This window comes from Phodopus roborovskii, unplaced genomic scaffold, assembly GCF_943737965.1.
Source record: "Phodopus roborovskii unplaced genomic scaffold, PHOROB, whole genome shotgun sequence".
NCBI classification, from domain to species: Eukaryota; Metazoa; Chordata; class Mammalia; order Rodentia; family Cricetidae; genus Phodopus; species Phodopus roborovskii.
The window spans coordinates 7451347-7475455 of record NW_026126412.1 but is presented as its reverse complement, the minus strand read 5'-3'; the positions used below and the strand labels follow the sequence as shown (position 1 = coordinate 7475455).

The 24109-nt window shown below is 40.2% G+C and overlaps 1 protein-coding gene across 1 annotated transcript; it reads right to left on the bottom strand.

The window, feature by feature from the left end:
- Positions 1–1682: 1682 nt before the first annotated feature.
- Positions 1683–23951, bottom strand: Mblac2 (metallo-beta-lactamase domain containing 2). The gene is made up of 2 exons (XM_051182797.1): positions 23095–23951; positions 1683–5035 (listed from the first exon to the last, which is right to left on the bottom strand). The coding sequence occupies exons 1-2, from the start codon at positions 23546–23548 to the stop codon at positions 4650–4652; spliced, it is 840 nt and encodes a 279-aa protein (XP_051038754.1). The 5' UTR covers positions 23549–23951; the 3' UTR covers positions 1683–4649.
- Positions 23952–24109: the final 158 nt, after the last annotated feature.

Genomic DNA, 24109 nt, shown 5'->3' with positions numbered 1-24109 from the left:
GAGTCCGAATATGTTGTGAGTTCGACTGTGTCAAGAGAGTTGTCCTGTAGATGAAATACTTGTGTGTTTCTAAATTCATGTTGAAATATATCTCACATATGGTGATACTTAGAAATGTAGCCTTCTGTAGACTATGAAGGCCTGACTCTGTGAATGATTCCTTCATTAAAGGGACACAGAGCCTTCTTATGCCTCTGGTTCTTGAAGCCACAGTGAGAAGGCAGCACTCTAGGAACTGTGAAGTGAGCCCTCACCAAATGTCATGGCAGCTTGACTGTGGAATTTGTAGCTAATGGGTTTTATTGGAGATTTCAAACATAAATAAATAAAATGTTTAGATTACACCAAAATTCAAAACTTGTCCCCCAAAATTGGAGGGATAAGTCTAGTAGATTTAACCAGAGCAATTTATGCAACAAAGATGACAAAATATGAAGAAAACAGTCCATTTGAAGATGCATCACCTAATACATATAAAATGAGTAAAGATCCACCAAATCAGTTCCCTACAACTTGACCTCTCTGACCTAATTCTCTTTCTCTTTGTCTTTACTATATTTTCATGATTCATCATTGTTGGTTCAGTTTGTAAGCTTGAAGCTTAGCTTTTTCTGTGGCATTCCATTTCTTTTCTCAATATTTTAAGACCTATTTTATTTTGGGAGACTGTAAAAAAAGGTGAGTGGTTAGAGTTATTTGCTGCTTTTTTAAAGAACCTGTGTTCAGTTCTCAGCACCCACACAGGGCACTGTAACTCCAGTTCCAGGGGTCTGATGACCTTCTGGCCTCCATAAATACTCAAATGCATGTATATACAAACATATAAATAAGAAAAAAATTTTAAATTATTATTTTTAATTCTGTAAAAATGTATGAGATTGTGTGTGATAGCTTCTGATGCCTTCAAAACCCCAAAGAGGGCACGAGAGCCCTCACCAAAACTCGAGCCATGTCTGGTTATGTATGAGCTGCCCAGCATGGGTGCTGGGAAATGAACACAGGTCCTCTGGAAGAGCTCTGAAATCACTGAGCCATCTCTCCACCCCTCTGTTTCTTATACATGAAGGACTCTATATATATGTAAAACTATTCACATGAAACAAAACTGTATGGTCTACAGTTTTATTTATCAACTCAGCTACAGAACCTAAAAATAGATCAGAGGAAAAGTTCTTCTTCCCTATGGCACCTTAACTTTTTCTTTTTGAATTGTAAGCACTCTTTATATGTTTTGGGGTTTTTACTCTTTTGTGCTGTTAAAGAAGTATAGAGCTTGTAAATTATTTCTTCCTCCTCCTCATCTTCTCCTTCCATCCCCCTCCATGACATATTTTGTTGTGATTGCTTGTTTTTAATGCAATGCAGCCCTTCCCTCTTCTACTGCATACATGTGTGGCTTTGGTTTACATGTCTACATTTTCAATCAACTCGGGATTCGTTTTTATGATAGCATGAACCTTTGTCTCCCACGGGAGAAACTGTAATGTACTGAATCTACTGATTGGAATTCTCATTGATGAAGTACTAAGCAGGTGTTTCCCCCAGACTTTATAGCTTATTTGATAGGAACTTCTGAAACTTTCACTTAGTAGAACAAAATCTCACATAGCATATTTTTCTAAGCTATTAAAAATTTGTTAATGTTTTATATATATATATATATACAATCACCACTCGTACACTGAACTAAATGGCCACTTTAATAGTTACCCACACAAATGCTTACATACATTTATTGGAAAATTATAGGACAATTTGTGCATGTCACATTCATATTACTACTATCCATATAAGAACAAATACACATAACCATTTATTCAACTATATCAGCATAGCAACAAGGTTCCAGTTTTTTTTTTAAAGCTTTTCACTTATAAAGAGACATTAAGTAAAGAAAGTGAAAGTCCACGGGTTCATTATTAGCAATATAAATAAGAAAACTTTTTTTGAAATGTCTAATATTTTGACAACTTTGAGTTACATTCACAATAGCATATTTCCAAAAATCATAAATCAAGGGTCACTGTCAGGGTGAAAATATATTTTAATATTCTAAAGATGCTATTAGGATTTGATATTATTTGATTTATTCTTCACATATGTGACATGTTGGAAAGTAAAAAATATATGTGGTCAATTCTATAGATTGTGCATGTTTAAGAGAGGGCACAGTTTGGTAGCAGACAAACCTGTGTTCAGTTATCAGCTTTGTTCCTAGTCTATGTTGAGTATGACACTGGTCAACTACCTCTTGGTGTTGGAACTAGGATGCAAATTTAAAATGTATCATGAGTATTAAATGAGTATGAATTTACTTCCACATTTTTTATATGGTAGCAATACTAAAATATCACAATCTTATATTGTACTATAATTGAAAAAACTGAAAGATTGGAGAAATCAACAAAAATATCACCATATACTGAAAATTGCACTTTTAATAAATAGGGAAATATCTCATCAGGAATAAGATTTTCCTAATAAAACTTAATGCCTATTGTATCTTGATTTGAAATAAATACTAAAATATGATAAAAACAGTCAATGATTAAGGACTTTTGGCTTTATTTTGTGCTGCTGATACAAAAATAATGGCTATATTTAAGGCTTACTAAGTGATTGTAGTTGCCCTGAACCAATCTCCTTTCTCAGTACTGTGTCATCAACTGTAACAGACCCACTGTCTTGAAGGATCGTGACAGCGTTCTCGTAATACTGCATGTCTGATCCAGTCATGGCCTCCTTTTTGATTCTCAGCAAAGGTTTACATGGTGGTATGTGACCGCTCAGTTCATCTGCCTTTAAGAATATATACATATACAATCACATATACTATCACAGATCTATCTTTTACATGCTAAATACATGGTACGTAGAAGGAATGAGATTTCAGAAAGTTAAATGTCACAAGGAACAGGCTAGTCCATCCAGCAATTCTTGAAGCCGGAGGCTCACATCTTTCCCAGCCTCCCTCCAAGTCTGACTCAAAAATCCCCTTTTCCAGGGCATTTCCCCTTATCCTACTTCACACCCCTTGCTTATATCCTCTATATTTAAGCATCATTTATATTAACTTCAACTTACCTATATCACTTTTGGGGTTTTGTGGCTTTTAACACTCAGCTATAATATATTTTCTCACTTTCAAACCCCCTACATTGTTTAGCACAGTGCTATGTATGTATGTGTGTGACTGTGTATATCCCTACATGTCTGTGTGTGTATGCAGTCACACTCGTGCACATGTACCTACTGAAAGAATAAAAAAAATTTAAAGAACCTGGGTGTATTCAGGGTAAAAAAGTTACATAACTTGTCAGAAACAAGAACTGCTATTACTTCCTAATATTAAACAATCTGATTTCCAAAAGTCGACCTGTTTGATCTAAAATATCAATAACAACATGTCAATAATAAAAAGATAGTGGTAAACTGTTTTAAAAACTCTTATGAAATACTCCAAAAGACTTTTAAATAAATTATTATTAAAAGCACCAAACCCAAACACTTTACCTAGTATCACTAAATAATGTTTTCACATTTTCTATGACTTATGAACATAGACTTGTTTTTGTTCATGACAAATAATACTGAGCAGGGACAGGTGTTGTGAATCAGGATAAGAAGGCCATTTGCTGTAGTCGATACATAACACATACATTGCAATTAATTTAAAAATCCTTCTGTGGTATGTATACGTGTTATATCAATCAAAAGAATGGTTTACATTAAGATGTCATAGGTATCAGGAATTGTTTTGGTACTGTAAAACATGACCCAATACTGAAGTTGCAATTTAATCAATAACATCTATTAATACTAAAATAGGATATAATAAAAAATTATTCTTAATGTGTATATCTTCAAATTTGCCTGACAGTGTCCTTTTAAAAAAATCTGACAATCTGAAGTTAGGTTACACACGTTTGAATTTCACTTTCATGACCGAAAATATTACTTACACAGTAACAAACAACAAACAGCAGTGTTTTACTGAAGCATTCTGCATTTTATATTTAAAGCTTTGCAATAAGACAAAAATCCATTGCACTATTTATAAGTTAAACTATATAGCATGTTGTGTCTTATACAAATAATAAGAAAAATAAATAAAGGAGGCATAAAATCCAGGAGCACAAATATGGGATGTGTTAGCTGTCATTCTAAATGCTAATTTATATTGAGGTCTACTTTATTTTTGAACCCAAGAAATTTTATCTTTAAATAAAACATGGAAATGAAATCAGGTGTGAAGTGCAAGCATAAAACTTCATTTGAGTCCCCCTGAGCATCCTGGGAAGCACAGTAAGGAGGAGCAAGGGCAGGTCTTTGTGCTGCGGCTGCGGTGTGTGCATCTTTGCTCCCACATTACCCCACAGCATTTCCAGAGAGAACACTCACATGACAGCACTGGCCAACTACAAGCTCATTTTAAGTGGTTTCTTCCTTGGGAAAAAGTAAAGGATACAATTATTATTATTTTATTATTATTATTAATTGCTTCCTCATTCTTGATCCTCTTTTTCTCTATCATACAATATGATTATATAAAAGCATTTTTTGAAATGCTCACTAGTTACCATTTTAAGCAACACAAGGGAACTGGGTTAATTTACACAGTTAATGCCAGCAAATGATCGGTACAAATATTAGAGTGAGGTTCTAGAATTTGTTACACGGAGGGCTAAACTCGCAAGAGACCTCATAGCAAAAGTAGAAACTTTGTGGCATATTCCAGCTTTTGAAATATAGTTAGATGCTAAACGAAAAAGCCTTTCAGCACCAAAGGTATTGAAGTGCCCAGGAAGCACTTTCTCCACGAGACCTGTGTCCACTAACTCTATGAGACGTTCACAAGTTCCGACATAATCACTTATCCTGCTGTACGGGAGCCAGTCAATCAACGATCCGTCATAGACCACATCACCACTGAACAGAACCTTCCGGTCTTTGTCATGTAAGCAAATACTGCCTCTCGAGTGACCTGGCATGTGCATAACAGTCAGCTGTCGGTCGCCAAGGTTGATTACATCCCCTACAAACAGAAATAGGAGTTACCAATAAATATATCACAGTACACTTGACTTTCATCATTGAAAAAAATCAGAAGAGCATTAAATAAGTATAGAGGAAATTGTTGCCATTAGCTTTACTTCAATTCCACAGATTATGTTCTCTCGCTCTCTCTCTCTCTCTCTCTCTCTCTCTCTCTCTCTGTGTGTGTGTGTGTGTGCATATGTGTGGCACATGGGTATGTATATGTTTATGTATACATATGTGTGTAGAGGACAAAAATAGTTGTATTACTTTCACCTTTATTTCTTGAAACTGAACCTGGAGCTCATTAATCTGACAAGGCTCGCTGGCCAGTGCACTCCAGAGACCCTGTTGTTTCTCCCTCTACAGACACACATTACTACTGGGTTATTTCACAGGACCACAGGCACACATTACTACTGGGTTATTTCACAGGACCACAGGCACACATCACTACTGGATTATTTCACAGGACTACAGACACACATTACTACTGGGTTATTTCACAGGACTACAGGCACACATTACTACTGGATTATTTCACAGGACCACAGGCACACATCACTACTGGATTATTTCACAGGACTACAGGCACACATCACTACTGGATTATTTCACAGGACCACAGGCACACATTACTAATGGATTATTTCACAGGTCTACAGGCACACATCACTACTGGATTATTTCACAGGACTACAGGCACACATCACTACTGGATTATTTCACAGGACCACAGGCACACATCACTACTGGATTATTTCACAGGTCTACAGGCACACATCACTACTGGATTATTTCACAGGACTACAGGCACACATCACTACTGGATTATTTCACAAGACCACAGGCACACATTACTACTGGGTTATTTCACAGGACCACAGGCACACATCACTACTGGATTATTTCACAGGACTACAGGCACACATTACTACTAGGTTATTTCACAGGACTACAGGCACACATCACTACTGGGTTATTTCACAGGACCACAGGCACACATTACTAATGGATTATTTCACAGGACTACAGGCACTCATTGCCACTGGATTATTTCACAGGTACTGGGAATCAAACACAGGTTTCTGTGCTTGCCTGGCAAGCCCTTTTCTGAGTGGGCCAATCTCTGGCTCCCAAAACACTGTTTCTTAATGCTAATTTTAAAACAGGAAGCCTTGGGGCTGGAGCAACAGCTCGGTGGTTAAGAGCACTTGCTGCTCTTCCAGAGGACTCAAATTCAATTCTCAGCTCCCGTGTCAGTCAGTTCCAGCTACAGTGAGATCCCACACCTCTGACTTCATGAGCATCTGTGCTTGCATGTACATACCCACAAGCAGACACACCTACACATAATTTAAAAAATAAAAACAAATCCCAAAACATGGGTGGCCTCTATTCTATTTCTGTTGTCTTATAGATCATTATTTGCCAGGTTAGATTTTGCCCAAGTAACTAATACCAAATGCTACTGCATAGGTTATTAAAAACAAAAATTTAAAACTGAGTTTTCAGTGGTCAAATAATTTTGACAATTCTTGCTTTAAAGAATCAATTTCTTTTGTGTAAGCTTCCTAGAGCTATTAATATGCCAACAATATTGCAGATATACATGAACCCAGCTGTATAATTTTCAAACTCACGGGACCATGAAACTTCTACTCTTCTGAACAGGTGTGCTTTCACCATCCTGGCAGCAGACTATGAGTATTGTTTTAGAGAAATGCATTAGCCTTTTAATGCTGTCCTGTGTGGTTTGGGGCTTGAGGAAAAAGTGTCCATGGAGATGCTCTGGGTAATGCTATTTCTGGGAAGTTCATTCTTGTTTCTCACCAGGAACCTCATACCTTCCATCACTCCAATTTCTTCACGCTTACCTGCAGTCATCCAAACTGGATACACTCTCAGACTCCTCACAATTATTGACAGTCAGGGGGAAATGGTGGTATATAGGAGAAGGAACATTGCTGTTTCGCTGCGATTAAAACAAGTACCCACCCGAAGTAAATCACTATACACAAAAAGATTCTTACTGTAATCTCTATTGCAAATGATGTAGGAAGAAAATTAATGAACTATAGCTAAAAGCTAACAAAGGAAAAAAAAATCAAGATTTGATAAGCATAAAAGGAAACTAATAAAGAAATGAAAGAAGACTAAATAACATACAGCCATGAAAAGGGCAGACCTAAAGCCAACTGTGTCATTACATATGAATGGGAAAAGCCCCTAATCACGGTCAGAGGTGGATTAAAAAGCAAGATGAACAAATTTGCCAAGAGAGGATCTTACAATTTCAAGGACATAAGTCATGAAAAAGCTATGACACATAAACATGAATGATATGATAATTAGAATGGCTATATTAATGTAAGACAAACAGATTTTTTTTGGCTAGGAAAAAATGTCCAAAAAGAAGTAGATTTTATGAGGATATATTAGGTTAACACACACACACACACACACACACACACACACACACACACACACACACACGCACCCCTAAATCCAACAAGAAAAGTGCTTGATGAGAAAACAAAAAATTCAGCCAGGGGTGATGTCCCCTACCTACAATCTCAGCATTTGAGAAAATGAGGCAGGAGTTCAACCAAGGTATTTCCAAACTATCCTGAGCTACCAAGTGAAAATCTATCTCAAAAAGACCAAACTAATAAATAACTTTACCTACCTAAAAATCCTTCTCTGAATTATTCATAAAACAAGAGAAAATTATTGAGAGTACAGAAGATCAAGACAATACTTATTAATTAAGCTAATATAATTGATAAACAATTTATATCCAGAGAGATAATTCTTTTGACTATACATGAAATATTTGTCTATAATGCAAAGTTTCAATACAATAAATTTGAAAGGAATAAAATCATGCAGGATATACCCTCTGGCCACAATATAATTAAAGAGTTATTAGAAATAATATAAGTAGAAGTAATGAGCAGATAATTTGTGGTGCATCTTAAACAATCAAAAATACTAATAAAGAGAGAGCAAAAATGAATTTGGGAAATATCCACAGATATAACCACCACACTCCTACCCAGCTCATGAAATCAAAAGGAATCAAGTATACTGTGTTGAAGTAAGTTGAATGAAATCAAAACATACCAAAATTTGAGGAAGCTGAAAACACAGTATTTATAATTGCTTTAAATGCTTACTTTATACAGTATTAAGTATCGAGATTAATTCCAAAGATGCTATCATAAGAAGACAGAGCAAATCAAATACAAATGTATACTAAGTTTAATGGACAGTTAGTCACAATTCCTGTCACAAAAGTATGAGGACCAGAGGTTGAATCCTCAGCACCCATGCAATAAAACTGGGTATGGTTGCATGCATTGGTAACAGCGCATAGGATGAGTGGAGACAGGGAGGTTCCTGGAATTTTCTATCCAGTCTAGCCAATTGGTGAGCACCAGGTTCAGTAAAAGACCCTGTCTCACTATCCATTATTATGGAGCCCTCATCTAGTACCTGTTGGAAACAGAAGCAAACACCCATAACTAAACACTGAGTCGAACTAGAATCCAGATGCAGAGGGAGAGGACAAGACCAGGTTGCAGAAACACATAGAGACAGCTGACCTTAACAAGGAAGAGCTAACGGGCCCCCAGACTGATAGCTGGGAATTCAGCATGGGGCTGACTCAGACCCTCTGAATATGGGTCTCAGCTAGAAGGACTGAGCAGTCTAAGTGACCTCAGACACTGGAACTAGGATGTATTCCTGGTGCACAAAAGGACCTTGTAGACACATCCCCCATGAAGGGATACTCCCTTAACCTAGAGGCAGGAGAGAAGTCCTAGTCCCTACTTCAAATGACAGATTTACATGACCCCACCTGGATGGCATTGCCCTACATATGGAATTGGGATGGGGGGATGTGAGGGGAGGGTGGTCAGGGTACATGTGATGGGGGACAGAGGGAGGGAGAGAGAGAAGGAGGGAGAGAGGGATGGATGGAAGGAGAGAGAGGGAACTGGGATCGACATGTAAAATAAAAATAAATAAATAATACAGACAAATGAATTAAAAAAAAAAAAAAGAACAGCAAACTAGCATTGTATACAACTTCAGCCTACCAAATTTCCAGCTTAGTTGAAATTCGTACAACTATTCAAAAGTACTACAGAGGGGAAAAAGTTGGAATTGATTTACACCAAGCAAAGAAAACAATCAACAACTTAAAAATCTCCCCACAAATCTACACTTAGAAAGAGCTTCACTGGCCAGTGCTCTCAGACATTTAATAATGATAGAATAGCAATCCTACAGAAAGACCTTTAGAGAACAGGTGAGGGAAAACTCTTGGAAGAAATCAATTTTACCCTGATGAAAGCTAAAGAAAGACAATGTGAAAGATGAAACCAAGCAATGCACAATTCATAAACTCCTAACTGAACTAGTCCCCAAACCTTAAAATACGGACAAATCAAACCCAGCAACTTATAAACAGGACAATGACCAATGGAGCTTAACCTAGAAAATTTAAATCTGGGGTCAGTGAGATGGCTCAGTGGGTAAATGTACTTGCTACTTGAATGAGATTCCAGGATCCACATAGTGAAGGAAAGAACTGACTCCTGCAAGTCTCTCTCTCTCTCTCTTTCTCTCTCTCTCTCTTTCCCCTCCCCTCTCTCTCTCACACACACACATTCACAATCACACCCATGAATAAATGTGATAGAAATTTAAAAATTGGTTTAACTTGTGAGAACAGATAGGTCCTATTTATGTATTAGTAAATTAATTGTAATAAATTAATGTAGCATAACTATATTAATAGGTTAAAGGAGAGCTGGGCATGGTAACTCACATCTATAATGTTAGCATTCAGAGGTTGAGGAAAAAAGCAAAAATTTAAGGTTAGTTTGGACTACATTGAGACTGTCCCTAAAAACAAGGAGGAGGAGGTGGAAGATGAGGATGAGGAGGCGGTAGAGGAGGAGAGGGAGGAAGCAGTCATGAAATTATTTCACGTTAACTCCAAAAAAATGTATGAAACCCTCAGTAAACTTCCAATCAAGTAGACACAGAAGGGAAGGTCCTGAGCTTGATAGACAGGACCCTGGAATACCTACGGGCAGTATTTCTGTCGGCGATAATGATTAAATGCTTTCCTTCTAAGGCAGGAGCACAACACTTGAGACCCTGCCACTGTAATAATCAAGAAAATGGAAGTAAAGTCACAAGTATTACAAAGAGTTTCTATCTTTGTTAATAGGTGGCACGACCTAATATAGAGAAATCTTATGCTGTGGGTTTCCTGTGTAAGTCTGAACAAGACAAGAAGGTAGGTGGGTTCAACACAACTCAGTTACGGGTGTTGGTTCAAACTTTGAGAGTAATTTCTTTTAGGCATATTTAAGCACAACACAAATTTGGGGGGAAAGTTCTCTGATGATAATGAACTCAATCCCTGTGTGCACAGCAAAGCTTAAGATATGATTATGCCAAAATTCTTAGTGAAGCACAAGTGACATTTTCCATAAAGATGGGCTGTATAGATTAAGCAAGGAAACTGGATCAAGATAAGAGTCTGAGTGAGGGTAGGGCCATTGGCCAAGACAAACACACCCAAGATAAAGGTATGTGGAGGGCTGATATGACCTCTGCCATACAGATAGAGTGTATGGATTACTAAGCAACATCTGTCTCAGCCTTCTGGGCAGAAAAAAGGTTACACATCTCTCTTCGAAGATATAACTCTGTTTGTTTAACATTCCTGGTGCTTATCTGTGAGCACTAGGACCTACATGCCTACAATACTCTGCAATGAAGAAAAAGCTGAAGAACTGTGAGAAAGGTTGGGGATGCTAGAAGACAGTAGTTTTCAACCTTCCTAATGCTGTGACCCTTTAATACACTTCTTCATGTTGTGGTGACCCCCACTATAAAGTTACTTTGTTGCTACATTATAATTATGATTTTGCTACAGTTACAAATTGTCTTGTAAATATCTGGTATGCAGGACCCTGTGAGAGGGTCATTCAACCTCCAAAGTGGTTGAGACTCAGAGATTGAGAACTATTGCTAGTGTGGTGTCAGGTGACCACACACACACACACACACACACACACACACACACACGCATGCACGCACACACTCACACACACAGGCACACACATATAAACCAAAACAAAAAGAAACAAATGAAAACCAAAAATTAAAACAAAACAAAAAACCATATTTCTATATACTACAAAGAATAATCAAAAACTCATTTTCAAAAATTCAAAAGAACACCAAAAAGAACACTCAGGCAAAAGAAAGACGTTCACAGGCAGGCATGGTGGTACAGGGTTGTGTTCCCAGCTGCCAGGAAGCAGAGCTGAGGTAGAAATGTCACAACCACAAAGCTGGCCTAGCTTCTTGAATAAGTGTAAGGCCAGCCTGCAAAATTTAGTGAGATTTTGTCTCAAAATATAAAAATGAAAGCAAAACAAAAAAGAGCTGGCCAGCCTACAAAATTTATTGAGATTTTTGTCTCAAAATATAAAAATGAAAGCAAAACAAAAAAGAGCTGGGATGTAGTAGCACAGTAGCAGATAATTTGCCTAGCATGCATGAGATCATAGGTTCAAGCCCCAGTTAGGGCATGGTAAAAACGACACAGATAAATTTAAGACCCAGGGTTTCATTAGTATAGCCTTCTGCAATGGCTGAAACAGTCTATGGGGGCCATCTGGACCTGAGAACTACAGGAAAGGAGGTACAATTAAGGCCAAAATTTGAACTTTTTTTTTCCTTTTCTTGGTTTTTGGAGACAGGGTTTCTTTGTATTGCTTTGGAGCCTGTCCTGGAACTAGCTCTGTAGACCAGGCTGGCCTCAAACTCAGAGATCTGCCTGCCTCTGCCTCCCGAGTGCTGGGATTAAAGGTGTATACCAACAATGCCCAGCTCCAAAATTTGAATTTGAATCTATTTTCATTTCAAGTTGTTTTTCAACAGTCACATGTGGTTTTGTGGCTGCTTAATGATTAGTGCAGATTCACCACGATTACAATGAAAAGCTCAACATGACTGTGGAGATGGGGAAGCAGAGTATATGTGTGTGTTTGTGGGTGGTGAGTGTCAAATAAAAGCAAAGAACTAAAATGCCACATTGAAACCCACTTCTCTGTATGCTAATCATAGAACTAATTTACAGAAATGAAAGCAATTGGGAAGTTTTAGGACATAGACATCAGATCCTTTAAACTTCTTTCCCAGCTCCAACCCAGACAGGTTTTCTAACTGAACAATCAGTTTTTACACTTCCAAACTGAGAATAACAACAGTTCATGCCTTACAGAATTTTTAGTTTAGATGATGTATCATTTGCACTTTTGATGCCTCTCTACATGCCATTAAATGTCAGTCATTACACCTTACCATTGCCATCTTCCTCCTCCACATCTTGGGCTAGAGAGGTGGCTCAGAGGTTAAGAGCATTGCCTGTTCTTCCACAGGTCCTGAGTTCAATTCCCAGCAACCACATGGTGGCTCACAACTATCTGTAATGAAATCTGATGCCCTCTTCTGTCCTGCAGTCAGAATACTGTATACATAATAGGGATATATATATATATATATATATATATACATACATACATATATATATGTATATGTATATTAAATAGGGATATATAATATATATATTAAAAGACCTTGTAGTGAGATAGTTCTGTTTTGCTCGAGACAACTCATGGCTAGCTAGCTGTAATGGTGCACCTTTTTATTACACCCTGGCCAGAGTTTCAAATAGAACTACAGTCAAGAATTTTCTGCCACACAGTGACTAACTACATATGTCACAGCCAGTTCTGTTGAGAAATTTGGTTGCTAAAAATTTTCTTCCTACAGGATCCATTGGAGCAATCATCGTCCCATTTCAGCAGGAAGTAACCTTAAGATAACGACGCCCCCTTTCCCTACCCTTGGAATTTTGGGATAATAGTCATCGTCTTTGGGTTGGTTTTAGTTATTTGGGATTGGGTGATGCTTACACTCGGGTTTATCTTTTAGACAGGAATAGGGAATGGTTGGGAAAGGTATGGTTTACATGGGATATAGGTAGATTAGCCTATTTTCTTGAGAATTTGAGTAAGAATGAGATAGTATTTTATAGCTTACATTGTTGTGTATTCTTATGTGGTAAACTATGTAAAATTAAGTTTATATTTTGTTATATTGTGTTAAATCTTTCCACTTACAATGTTTTATGCACATTATTTTTTACCATATTCTATGTATGTATACTTTTCTTGTATTCAAGACATTTTGTATATTGATACAATTTGGGATATTTATCTTGCTGCCCTTTATAGTTCTACCTCTTGTCTTGACACTTATACTCTACCTCTATTTTAGGAATTTACATATATGTATATGTAAATAGTTATATTGTTTAAATATTTGTTCCTGCTTTACTCAGGGAAGTTTTAATCAGTCTTTTTAGCTAAGTTCCCGAGTATTACAGATTATCTTCACTCATATTTCCTGTACCTATGAGATTAGTCAGATGTAGATGCTTAATCTTCAATCACTTCATAGACATGCAGAACATGGCATTTAAATGTTTTAATATTAGTACTCCATTGACATGAGACACTGTTGCTCCTGACAGCACCATGCACTTTCCCGAAAATATGTTGGACACTGTTGTTGCTCCTGCTGGAGTTCAATCTCGCCTCAGCTAATGGCCTGTTGGGCATAGAATTGCCCCCACCTTGACCACTGATTTGGACATGCAGTCCTATGTGCTTGCAGGAGACAAATATAGAAGACTGCTTGACCTTGCCAAGTCAGGGAAAGACAGCCATTCTACCTCCCTGCTGTTGTTGTGGTCTGTCAAGTTCTCTTGGCCTTAGCCAAATCTGGGTGTACCAACGTGGCTGTGAGACCTAGGGTGACTGTTCAGGTGGCTTGCTGTTTCTGTCCTTGCTGCACCTTTTGGAAGGCGTCCATCCGCACTTCCTGTCTACTCTAGTATTGTTAATTTCCTTCTCAGGTCTGGATGAGGTTGAAGATTAAACTATCACAACTATTATTCTCTCTTCCTAGTTAGATATATTAGGTGCTAGACTTACGTTTTCCAGCTTAGGACAACTCTATTGTAAACTCCATATTGCCCTCACCCTAGGACTAGATATGTAGGTCATTTTGTTCTCGATTTTCCTTTTCTTAGAGCACACTTGTTATTCACTGTTTTGTATATAGTTTTATATTAAGCCTAAATCTTTTCTTTAGACTAAAAGGGGAATTGTAGTGAGATAGTTCTGTGGCACTGACCACGCCCACTGGGGGTGGAGCCATGGGCGGAGTGACCTGTGGAAGGAGGTAGGAGGGGGCCAGGAAAGGTGCTCTCTTTCTGGCATGACTCGGACAGGAGAGGATCGGGTTGAATTTCCTGGTGTTCATCTGTCTAGGTTGTAAGTTATTTCTCCCTGAATAAACATCTATTCGGCCTATTTGTTTATCCTGACCCTTATTTACCGCGATAAGACCTTGTCTCAAAAAAAAAAAAAGAAAGAAAGAAAGAAATCTGACTATAAAATTTACACAAAGGCTGAAGCTGTGCATAGTGGTTGAGTGTATGCCTGAGTGAGGACCTGAATTTAACCTACAGAACTACAGAAATAAAAAGTCCCTAAAAATGCATACAGCCCATAAAAATAAAGACAATTATGAAAAAGATAAAATAGGAAGACTTATACTACCTACTCCAACAAATAAAAAACAAAACAAAAAAATACACACACACACACACACACACACACACACACACACACACACACACAAAACAATGTCCATAAATGACAGATACAATGTTATAGTTGGAATACAAAATGTCTGCAATATGTTCATGTTCCAGAGCTTGGTTCCCAGAGAGCAGGGCTGACTGGGAAGTTGTGAAACTTTTAGGTGATTCTTATATGAGACAGGTTTGAGGGTCAGTGAACTAAACCAGCCGTTTCCAAACGTCAGTGTGCACTAAAGCCCTAGGAAGGGTTTGTAAGGCTGTAGACTTAGGTTCCCATCAGTGTGAACTGAAGTCCTAGGAAGGGTTTGTAACACTGTAGACTTAGGCTCCCATCAGTGTGCACTGAAGTCCCAGGAAGGGTTTGTAAGACTGTAGACTTAGGTTCTACCCATTTCTGTTTCCATAGATACAGGGCAATGTATAAGAATCTTCATTTGGAAAAGTTCCAGGAAACCTGGGAGATTCTCAATCCAGGACCACATTTTCAGAAGTACCATTTAGAGAGGCTGCCTCTTCAGTAATGCCAACTTGTGAAGAGGCTTGAAGTGAAAAAAAAAAGTGTCTCTGCAGGCAGAAAGGCAGAAGTCCTGGCATCTAATGGTCTAACTTCATCTCACTGCATTAGTCACCTGTAGTGTCCCTTAACCATAAGGCTTCCTTCCCAGCAACATTGAAAGTATTGGCTATCAGGCCCTATGAATTTCTGGTTTTAACAAATTTACCCAAATGATTGTTTGGAACCCCAGAGTTCTGGAACCACAGTCATGCCTAATGCTTTTTTCTAACAATGACCCCAAGCACAGAGTTGAAGGCTCTGAAAAAACTTTGGTTCACATTGTAGTCACAGAACATCTATACTGTCTATATAAGGCCAAAATAATAATAATAATAATAATAATAATAATAATAATAATAATAATAAAATATGCCTCATTACTGCTTCATCATCCTGTCTGGTTCTGACTTAAACATCAGCAATGATATTAAGATAGTGTGAGGCATCCCCAGATTTCTTCAAATTCTATTCTTGATGTCAGAATTCTTCTACTGGTTTAAGGTAATTCTGAGAATTAAAAACCTGCATCATTTACTGTATGCTGGCAAGGTTAGGGAAAGAAACCATCGTTAAGTTGATTTAATAACACAAGAGTTGTGTCTTAGGGTTACTAATGCTGTGATGAAATGCTCTGACCAAACTCAACTTGAGGAGGAAAGGGTGTTAACAGTTCATTATTAAAAGCAGTGAGGGCAGGAACTCAAGCTGGCAGGAACCTGGAGGTGGGAGCTGATGCACAGGCCATAGAGAGGTGTTCCTTATTCTCTGGCTCATCACTGCTTGCTCGGCCTGTTTTCTTCTAAGACCCAGGACCACCAGCCTAGGCATGAAACCACCAGTCACTCCCCCACTGATCCCTATATAAGAAAATACCGACAGCCTGATCTTATGGAGGTACTTTCTCATCTGATGCTCCTTCCTCTCAGATGACTAAAGCTTGTGTCAAGGTGACATAAAACTAGCCAGTACAATCTGAGTCAAAACCAATTATTTAATAAATGCACAGAAGGGAGTGGTGTGAGGGGAGTTTTATGCTCAGAAGGACCAATGAGAGAATGGAGTCAATTTTTTAGTAATACCAAGTTGATACTCAAAATGTCTTAACGAAAAATCAAACAACCACCAGACAAGACGGACACCAAGCCCAGTGTCCTTGGTGCCCATTATCACTTGCTCTCCTCAACCTTGTGGTTTAAAAGTGCTTCCCATGTGCTGAAAAGTGCTTGGGTACAGTGTTTCATGAAGTCCTCTCTCTTGAGGACCACTCACCTGAGACCTTCCCTATCTCCTCTCCTCCCTTCCTCTCTCCCATCTCTTAACTCTCAAATGCCCTTTCCCACATTAGCATCCCCCAATTCTTTACTAATTGCAGTTTTTAATACAAAAAAGTACATATATTAGAAAAAAGATGTTTAGGGCTTTAAAATGTAAGAGACATTTCCTTGTGCCATTTTCTGCTGCCAGAATATCTCTCAAAGGGGACAATTTTAAGTAATGTTAGCTCCATCTTCTGACAGTTAATGCTACAGAATATTGTTGTCTCCATGTGATGATTATATCACATTTTTTTGAATTATCAATTTGATATATTCCAGTGATTTCATACATATATGTCTATTGATTTAAAATGTTATGTCACCAATTGCTTTCTGCATCTTTCACTGTCCATTTTCTATCATCACACACATACATATTTCTCATCTTCTTACCACACAGCCATCCAAAAGATCCATGATCCCTCTGTGCCTGTAAATGATCATTACCAGAGCATCCACTCAGCCACGCCGATGCCTTGTTTTGATTTTCCTTCCCATTAGTAATGCTTTTATGTTTAGTGCCTTCCTCTCTGCGGGCTTCATTCCTTCAGTGATATGTAAGGGCCATATCATTGAGGTTTCCTAAGTAACAGGATGTGGGAAATGCTTTTGTGAGAACTCTGCTGACAGTGGGATGGATGCAAAGTTCTATGACAGGGACTATTGCTCCTCAAAAGCAAAATGTCTGCTCTAAACCAGCTCTGATCCCAATATCAGACCCTTGTTTAATCCTGCTGGGTCTTCTGTGATCTCCATGTTCTGATTTTTTTTTTTTTTTTTTACTGTGTGCTTGACTTGGATGTGTTTTCATCCCTGAGCTGGGAATCCTGTGGGGTCTTTCAGTCTGAATGCATATCTTATATTTATGGATTCCTAAATATGTTTTTGGATTGCTTCTGTACTCTACTTATACCTCATCTGAATGATCTACATTTATTACTTCAGGGCTGGCCTCTCAAACTGCTCCCTACTCACCTAGTCCCCTCCCCCTGCTCAGAGTCCATTTTATTTATCTGCTTTTTGTACCTGTATCCTCATCTTCTACAAAGTGAGTTGTTATGCTTTAGAGCCTCTAAACTCCTGTGGATAGTGTTTGTCCTTCATCTTTAAAGCATCTTGTTGCCTTGAGAAAATACCTCCAGTAGCTTTGCTTATTTTCAGACAACAATGATGATAACCCCACCCAACTTCAAAGTTGATTTATGTTAAATGTTAAGATATTTGATCTTAGCCAGGCAGTAGTGGTGCATGCCTTTAATCCTAGTGCTTGGGAGGCAGAGGCAGGTGTATCTCTATGAGTTTGAGGCCAGCCTGATCTACAAAGCAAGTTCTAGGACAGCCAGAGACATTACATATAGAAACCCTGTCATGGGAGCTGGGGGCCACATTTGATCTTGTGTTAGTATCTTCGGACAGAAACTTTGCCAGCAAGAGGCCTCCACCTCTTAATGAGAAGCACCTTTCCTATCACCCTCAAAGTATTTGGTCCAGCTTTCTTTTCACATCTTCAATGGCTCAAAGCACCACATACTTTTTCAGCACCAAAAACAACAGGATTTACCATCAATTGGGATTGGGAAACCAGGCTTATCCCAGGCAAAAATCTTGGCTGCCGGCTGAAGTGCCAAAACGAAAGGAGCACTTGAAGCATATACATAGGGTCTCTGGAAGCAGGCTAACAGTAGAGGCAGCAGGCCAGGGGTGGCTAACATCTCCATACTGGCATCTTCAGTCTTTTCTGATGGGGTCAGATGTCCCAGATTGTAATTTCCTAATTTCCTACCCCCAGGTGGGCAACAGGAGGCTTGGCTCTCATTCTTCTTAGTATTTAGTAAGAAATGTATATGAACACTCTCACACACTCAAAGTTCTCCATGATGTTATGAACACTCTCACACACTCATCCCCTCTTCTCCATGTTGAGTCTCTGAGCTCAACCACAGTGAGCACTCCCCAATTAAGACAACCCTTTATTTCCCATCCTAGAGAAGGAGCTAACTGAACAGGGGAAGGTACTCCTTTCAGAAGGGCTCTATTTGTTTTTAAGAACCTACTAAATGCTTACAATCTATTACACCTGTGCTGGTGGGTGTCCCCTCCTTCCCACTGCGGGCACACTGATGTGAACTGAACTGACTCTTAAGACAGAACTCAGTCACATCTAATTTCTACCATCCAAGGTGGTTAGTTCCCTTGACCAATGTAGATTTAGACTTCAAGTCAGTCTCTCCATGGAAGTGCTACTTCCATGTAGGAGGCCTGTTGTTCCTTGCAGGAATGTAAAATATAGTGTCCTCTCAAAGAGACATGTATGTTATCTGTGTGGTCAGGCTACACTGGCTCCCCCAGACCCTCATCTTGATCACCTTAGTCTCAATCTATAGCTCTATCCTCCCCTAGACCTTTATCATGAGCTTGCTTATCTTGAGCCTGTTTCCCTAGTTAATCCACAGAAAACATAATCCACAGGAAAATGTCACTTGTGCTTCACAAGAGTTTCAAAGTAGTCATTTCTTAAGCTTCGTTGTGCACACAGAATTTAATTAATTTTTACCAGGAAATGATTTTTCAAATTGTGTTGTGCTTAAATATGCCTAGAATAAACTACTAGAACTTCAGACTCTCAAAGTTTGAACCAACACCTGCTACTGGGTTGTGTTAAACAGAACTGCCTTATTTCTCCCAGATGGACAATTCACTGGCTTTGGTGGTCACAGAGATGCCCACAGTTCCAGGAGGTCGCAGTCATAAATATTGTCAAGTCTACCTGAAACCACTACTCTGAGGTAATTTATCTTGGTGTCTTTGTGACTTTAAGCAACTGTTTAAATAGGGGTAAGGAGGACAAAGGGACAAATTATTTGAAATTAAACCACTAAAATATTGTGAAAAACAGACAGTGATATGCTCTAGTTTAAAATGCTTAGGCTAAAAGCACATGGGACTAGGAAGATTGAGTCAGGGAAGGAATAGATGAGAGAGAAAGAGACAGAGAGAGAGAGAGAGAGAGAGAGAGAGAGAGAGAGAGAGAGAGAGAGAGAGAGAGAGAGAGAACATAAAAGAGAGAGCCATTATAGGTTTCAAAAGAAAACTGACTCTAGAGAAATTTAAGCAACAGTGGAAAGGCTACCTACCATAAATGCCCTTCCCTGATAATGAGATTGAGGGCTAACTTATCCACCATCATAGAGCCCTCATCTAGTAGCTGATGGAAACAGAAGCAGACACCCACAGCTAAACACTGAGCCGAACAGATACAGTGAGGGAGGACAAGACCAGGCTGCAGAAACACATAGAGACAGCTGACCTGAACAAGGGGGAGCTAATGGACACCCAGATTGATAGCTGAGAAACCAGCATTGTATTGACTCAGACCCCCTGAACATGGGTCTCAGTTAGAAGGCCTGGGCAGTCTAAGGGACCTCTGACAGTGCAACCAGGATGTATCCCTGGTGCACAAAAGGACTTGGAGCACATCCCCCATGGAGGGATACTCCCTTAGCCTAGAGGCAAGAGGGAGGGGCTAGTCCCTACTCCAAATGACTTGACAGACTTAGATCACCCCTCCTGGAAGGCATCACTCTACAGTGGAGTGGGGAGGGGAATGGGATGGGAGGGTGGGGTGTGGTGGCATGGGAAGGTGGAAGAGAGGGAGGGACGGAGAAGGAACTGGGATCAATATGTAAAATAAGAAAAAAAAAAATAATAATAATAAAGAGAAAAAATTGATCCAAAAGCAAAATTTAAAAATAAATAAATAATGCCTGGGGTATATCTCAGGTCTATTGCTCTCATAGAAGCATACTATTTCACTATTAGTACATGGAATTGTCTTGTGTCAAGGCTAATGCACTAGATGAGACAGATAACCTCTTCGACCTTCACTTAGCTTTTACATTAGAGATACAGTGCAGAGTTATGCTTCTCCAAGACAGCGAATCATCAATTCACTTAATGAAATGTAGTAAGTGATTTTGCCCACTTGTATTCTAACCAGAGCTGTTCTGTTACAGCTGCATATGAATGTGTTATGTGCAAATACATATGAATTTTTAATATGAGTATCTTACATCACCTTAGAGATATCTGAACTATGTTAATACCCAACTAGCATCCCGCATCCTTCAGAAGACAGGAAATTAATATTCCTGAGATGAGAGATCAGATGCTGGATAGGGTGAGGCATCTATATCTTAATGAGGAGTGACTTTCTACAATGCCATCTGTTGCCCTCAAAGCAAGGCTCAAAGCACCACTGTAACCATAGTTTACAGTATTTTTCCAGCTCCCAAAACATCAGGATCTACCACCAACTGGGATCTAAGAAACCACCACCCTATAATCCCAGTGTCTAACCAGTCTTGCAGATCACAGGAAGGATATTCAGTCAGTGTCTCTTCCATATAACAATAATCCCTACAGTCTCAGAAACAAATTGCAAACAATTGTGTGAACCTGTACAGGCTCGCATACACAGGCATGCTTATGTGTCAAGCTATATATCTGACTGTCAACCTGTTGGAGTAGGTTCTTGCCTTCTACCACGTGGAATTCAGGGATTAAACTCAGGTTGGCAGGCTTAGCAGAAAAGTGTCTACCTACCAAGACATCTCAGTGATTCCTACTGTCCTTTTACTTTGACTTCCTATTGGGGGCAATAAAATAAAAAGTAAATAAAATATTTTTGTTTAAACAATTTAATACTTTTTAATATTAATGTAAAATGTTTTGTTTTTAAAGACAGAGTTTCTCTGTGTAAAAAGAGGATATTTTAAAATTTTTAAAGGCTCTGAACTCCTCGCTTCCTGCCCCAATCTCCTAAGTGCTGGGATCACAGGCTTGTGCCACTTACCATTCAAGTTATTTATTTTCTTTTTCTTTCTGGGACTCACTATGTAGATCAGGTTGTCCTCAAACTCACAGAGATCTGCCTGCCTCTGTTTCTCAGGTGCTGGGATTAAAGATTTGTGCTACTACACTGAGAGAATGTAAATATTTTTAGGCTGGGTGCCAGAGTTTACTTTGACTACCCATCAAGTGCTTGGAAAATTTTACCCCTGAAACCATCAGTTTTAAGAAGTATAGTAATAAAAATTATCTAATGTAAATGTATATTTTAAATCTCAAACTGTCAAAGTAGACTCCTCTCTAAAGCAGTTTTTAAAAGAGAATTCATCAGACTTAAAGCTTTAATCAAGGGACCTGTTAGTTGGATTTAAGGGAATAGATTTTCCTTGTTTTTCATATCATATATCCTGTTGGAAATTTTCTGTAAAATATTTTATTTACATATTGTTTATTTCTTAGTAAACATCATTTTAATGCAACTTTTTTAAACATTACAGAGGAGTGTGAAGGCAATTAAAATGATTAACACTGAACAAGTGACTTCCATAATCTACTCACAGTTATAATGCATCTCATGAATAGGATTTACTCGTATTCTGTTTACTTTCCTTTATTATGCCTTGCTTCAAGTCCCAGCTTTGACCATGACTGCCCAGTGGACACTAGGCAAGATATTTAATCAGGGGTCTCTGGCCTCACTTCACAACATTATGTGGATAAAATTTAAAATAAACCCTAAAAAAAGAAAATATGAAATATACCAAGTATTGCCGTTGTCACTAATTAGTCCAATTACAGCAGTTCCTGCACGGGGAGAGGGGCCTGGGGTCCTATTCTATTTTGCCCTATCTACCAATTTCATGGGGCCAAAGAGAATGAAGGCAGCAGCCGTAGCACACATACCCCATCCACCGCCAACAACTCCCTTATTGATTTTTCCTAGGCCTTGCTCTCATGCAGACTGGATATTTGTCATAATTCTACTTTTCTACGTTTGTGTTCACTATCAAGCCTTCCTTTCTTCTTCTGAAGCAATAATAAGGGAACAAACCCATCTGAAGGTGAGGATAGATGAAGTAACTGGAACCACAGCTCTCCAGCTTTCTAAGCCTACAGGTGGGACTCATAGTCACTCCGTGGTGAGCAAGCAGATGAAGCAGCACTTCTCAAAGCCCAGAGCATAACACTCTTCTCAAGGTGCCATTCCTTAAAAGCCTACTCGTTACAAAAGCTGGAAATGTTCGTCCGGTGCTAGGGAACCACAGGAAAAAAAATCCCCGGTCACAAGTCTCTGCGGTGTTACTATTGTAGCCCACGCAGAGAATTGATTGGGGGTGGTGCCAGCTTTTAGAGAGACAGCCACACAGTTGCAGAGGGCGTCTTGGGCAGAGCAGGATGCCAGGGCCTTGGCTCTGCTCAAACCGCCTTTCACGCAGCAAAGGGTGAGACACACTGTTCCCGCACTGTACCCCAAATTTGCCAAGGTGGCCACGGAGATCTGCAACATGCTGCCCACGCTTTCCAAGTCCCTCCCTCCGCGACAGCGCGCGCCCACGGGGGTCCATTACCATCCTGCAGAATGAGGGTCGGCTGCACTGCCTGCACTCGAAACTGCCTGGCCCTCCAGCCAGGGCTGGGGGCCCGCACCACCTCGCTGTCAGAGAGCCAGGTCACGGTCTCAAAGTTGTCCCCTCGAGCCAGGGCCTCGGCCTCGGCGCGGTGCACAGCCACCTGGTCGAACTGGTAGAGACCGCCAGAGTGATCGAAGTGCACGTGAGTGGCCACGGCCAGCAGCGGCCGGCGCCCCGCATCCTCCTTAGCCCCGCAGTCCTGCAAGAGGCCGGAGGAGTAGAGGTACTCGGGGAGGCTGCGCAGTCCCAGGCCGGTGTCGATCACCACGTCCTGCTCCGAGCCGCGCACCAGCCAGATGTTGGCGCGGTTGCCTGACTCGTAGAAACGTTCCTGAATCCAGAAGATGCCATCGCCCAGAGACTTGTGGGCGTACCACTCGAGCGCGGACATGCTGCAGCGCAGGGGTGCGGCCGGGAGAGGTGGGTGTGCCTCCCACGGGCAGTCCCGACCCGGCGCTGCCGCAGTGTGCGGCGTACTCCACTCAGCCCCGGAGGAGGCGGGAACGAGGGGCGGGGATGCGGAAAGGAGCGCGGGTAGGCCGCGGCGACGCTGCCCAGATCGCCTGCTCCCGGTCCGCAGAGTGCAAAGGCTGCACCCCAGGCTGCCGCAGCACCGAGGCAGTAACGCAGGCCGCTGCAGCGGGGCGGATACCGGGCGACACTGCCCTGCTCCGGGGTTCTGCTGCAGAGGCTGGGTGATGCGTGGGAAGCGCCAGGACCGCCCCCACACGGGCAGCGGGAGCAGCTCACTCGCTGCCGCAGCCCAGAGTGAGGCCCAGCCAGTTGGAGGCGGACTACGGCGCCTGCCAAGGGCTAAAAAGCTCCACGCCGGGGGCGTGGCCTAGCCAGCAGTGGGCGTGGCTCCTAGTGGGCTCACAGAGCGCGGTGGCCGCGTGCAGTACCGTGGTCGCTGCTGGAGAGGTGGAATCCGCAGCTCCTAGCTGGTGCGGCT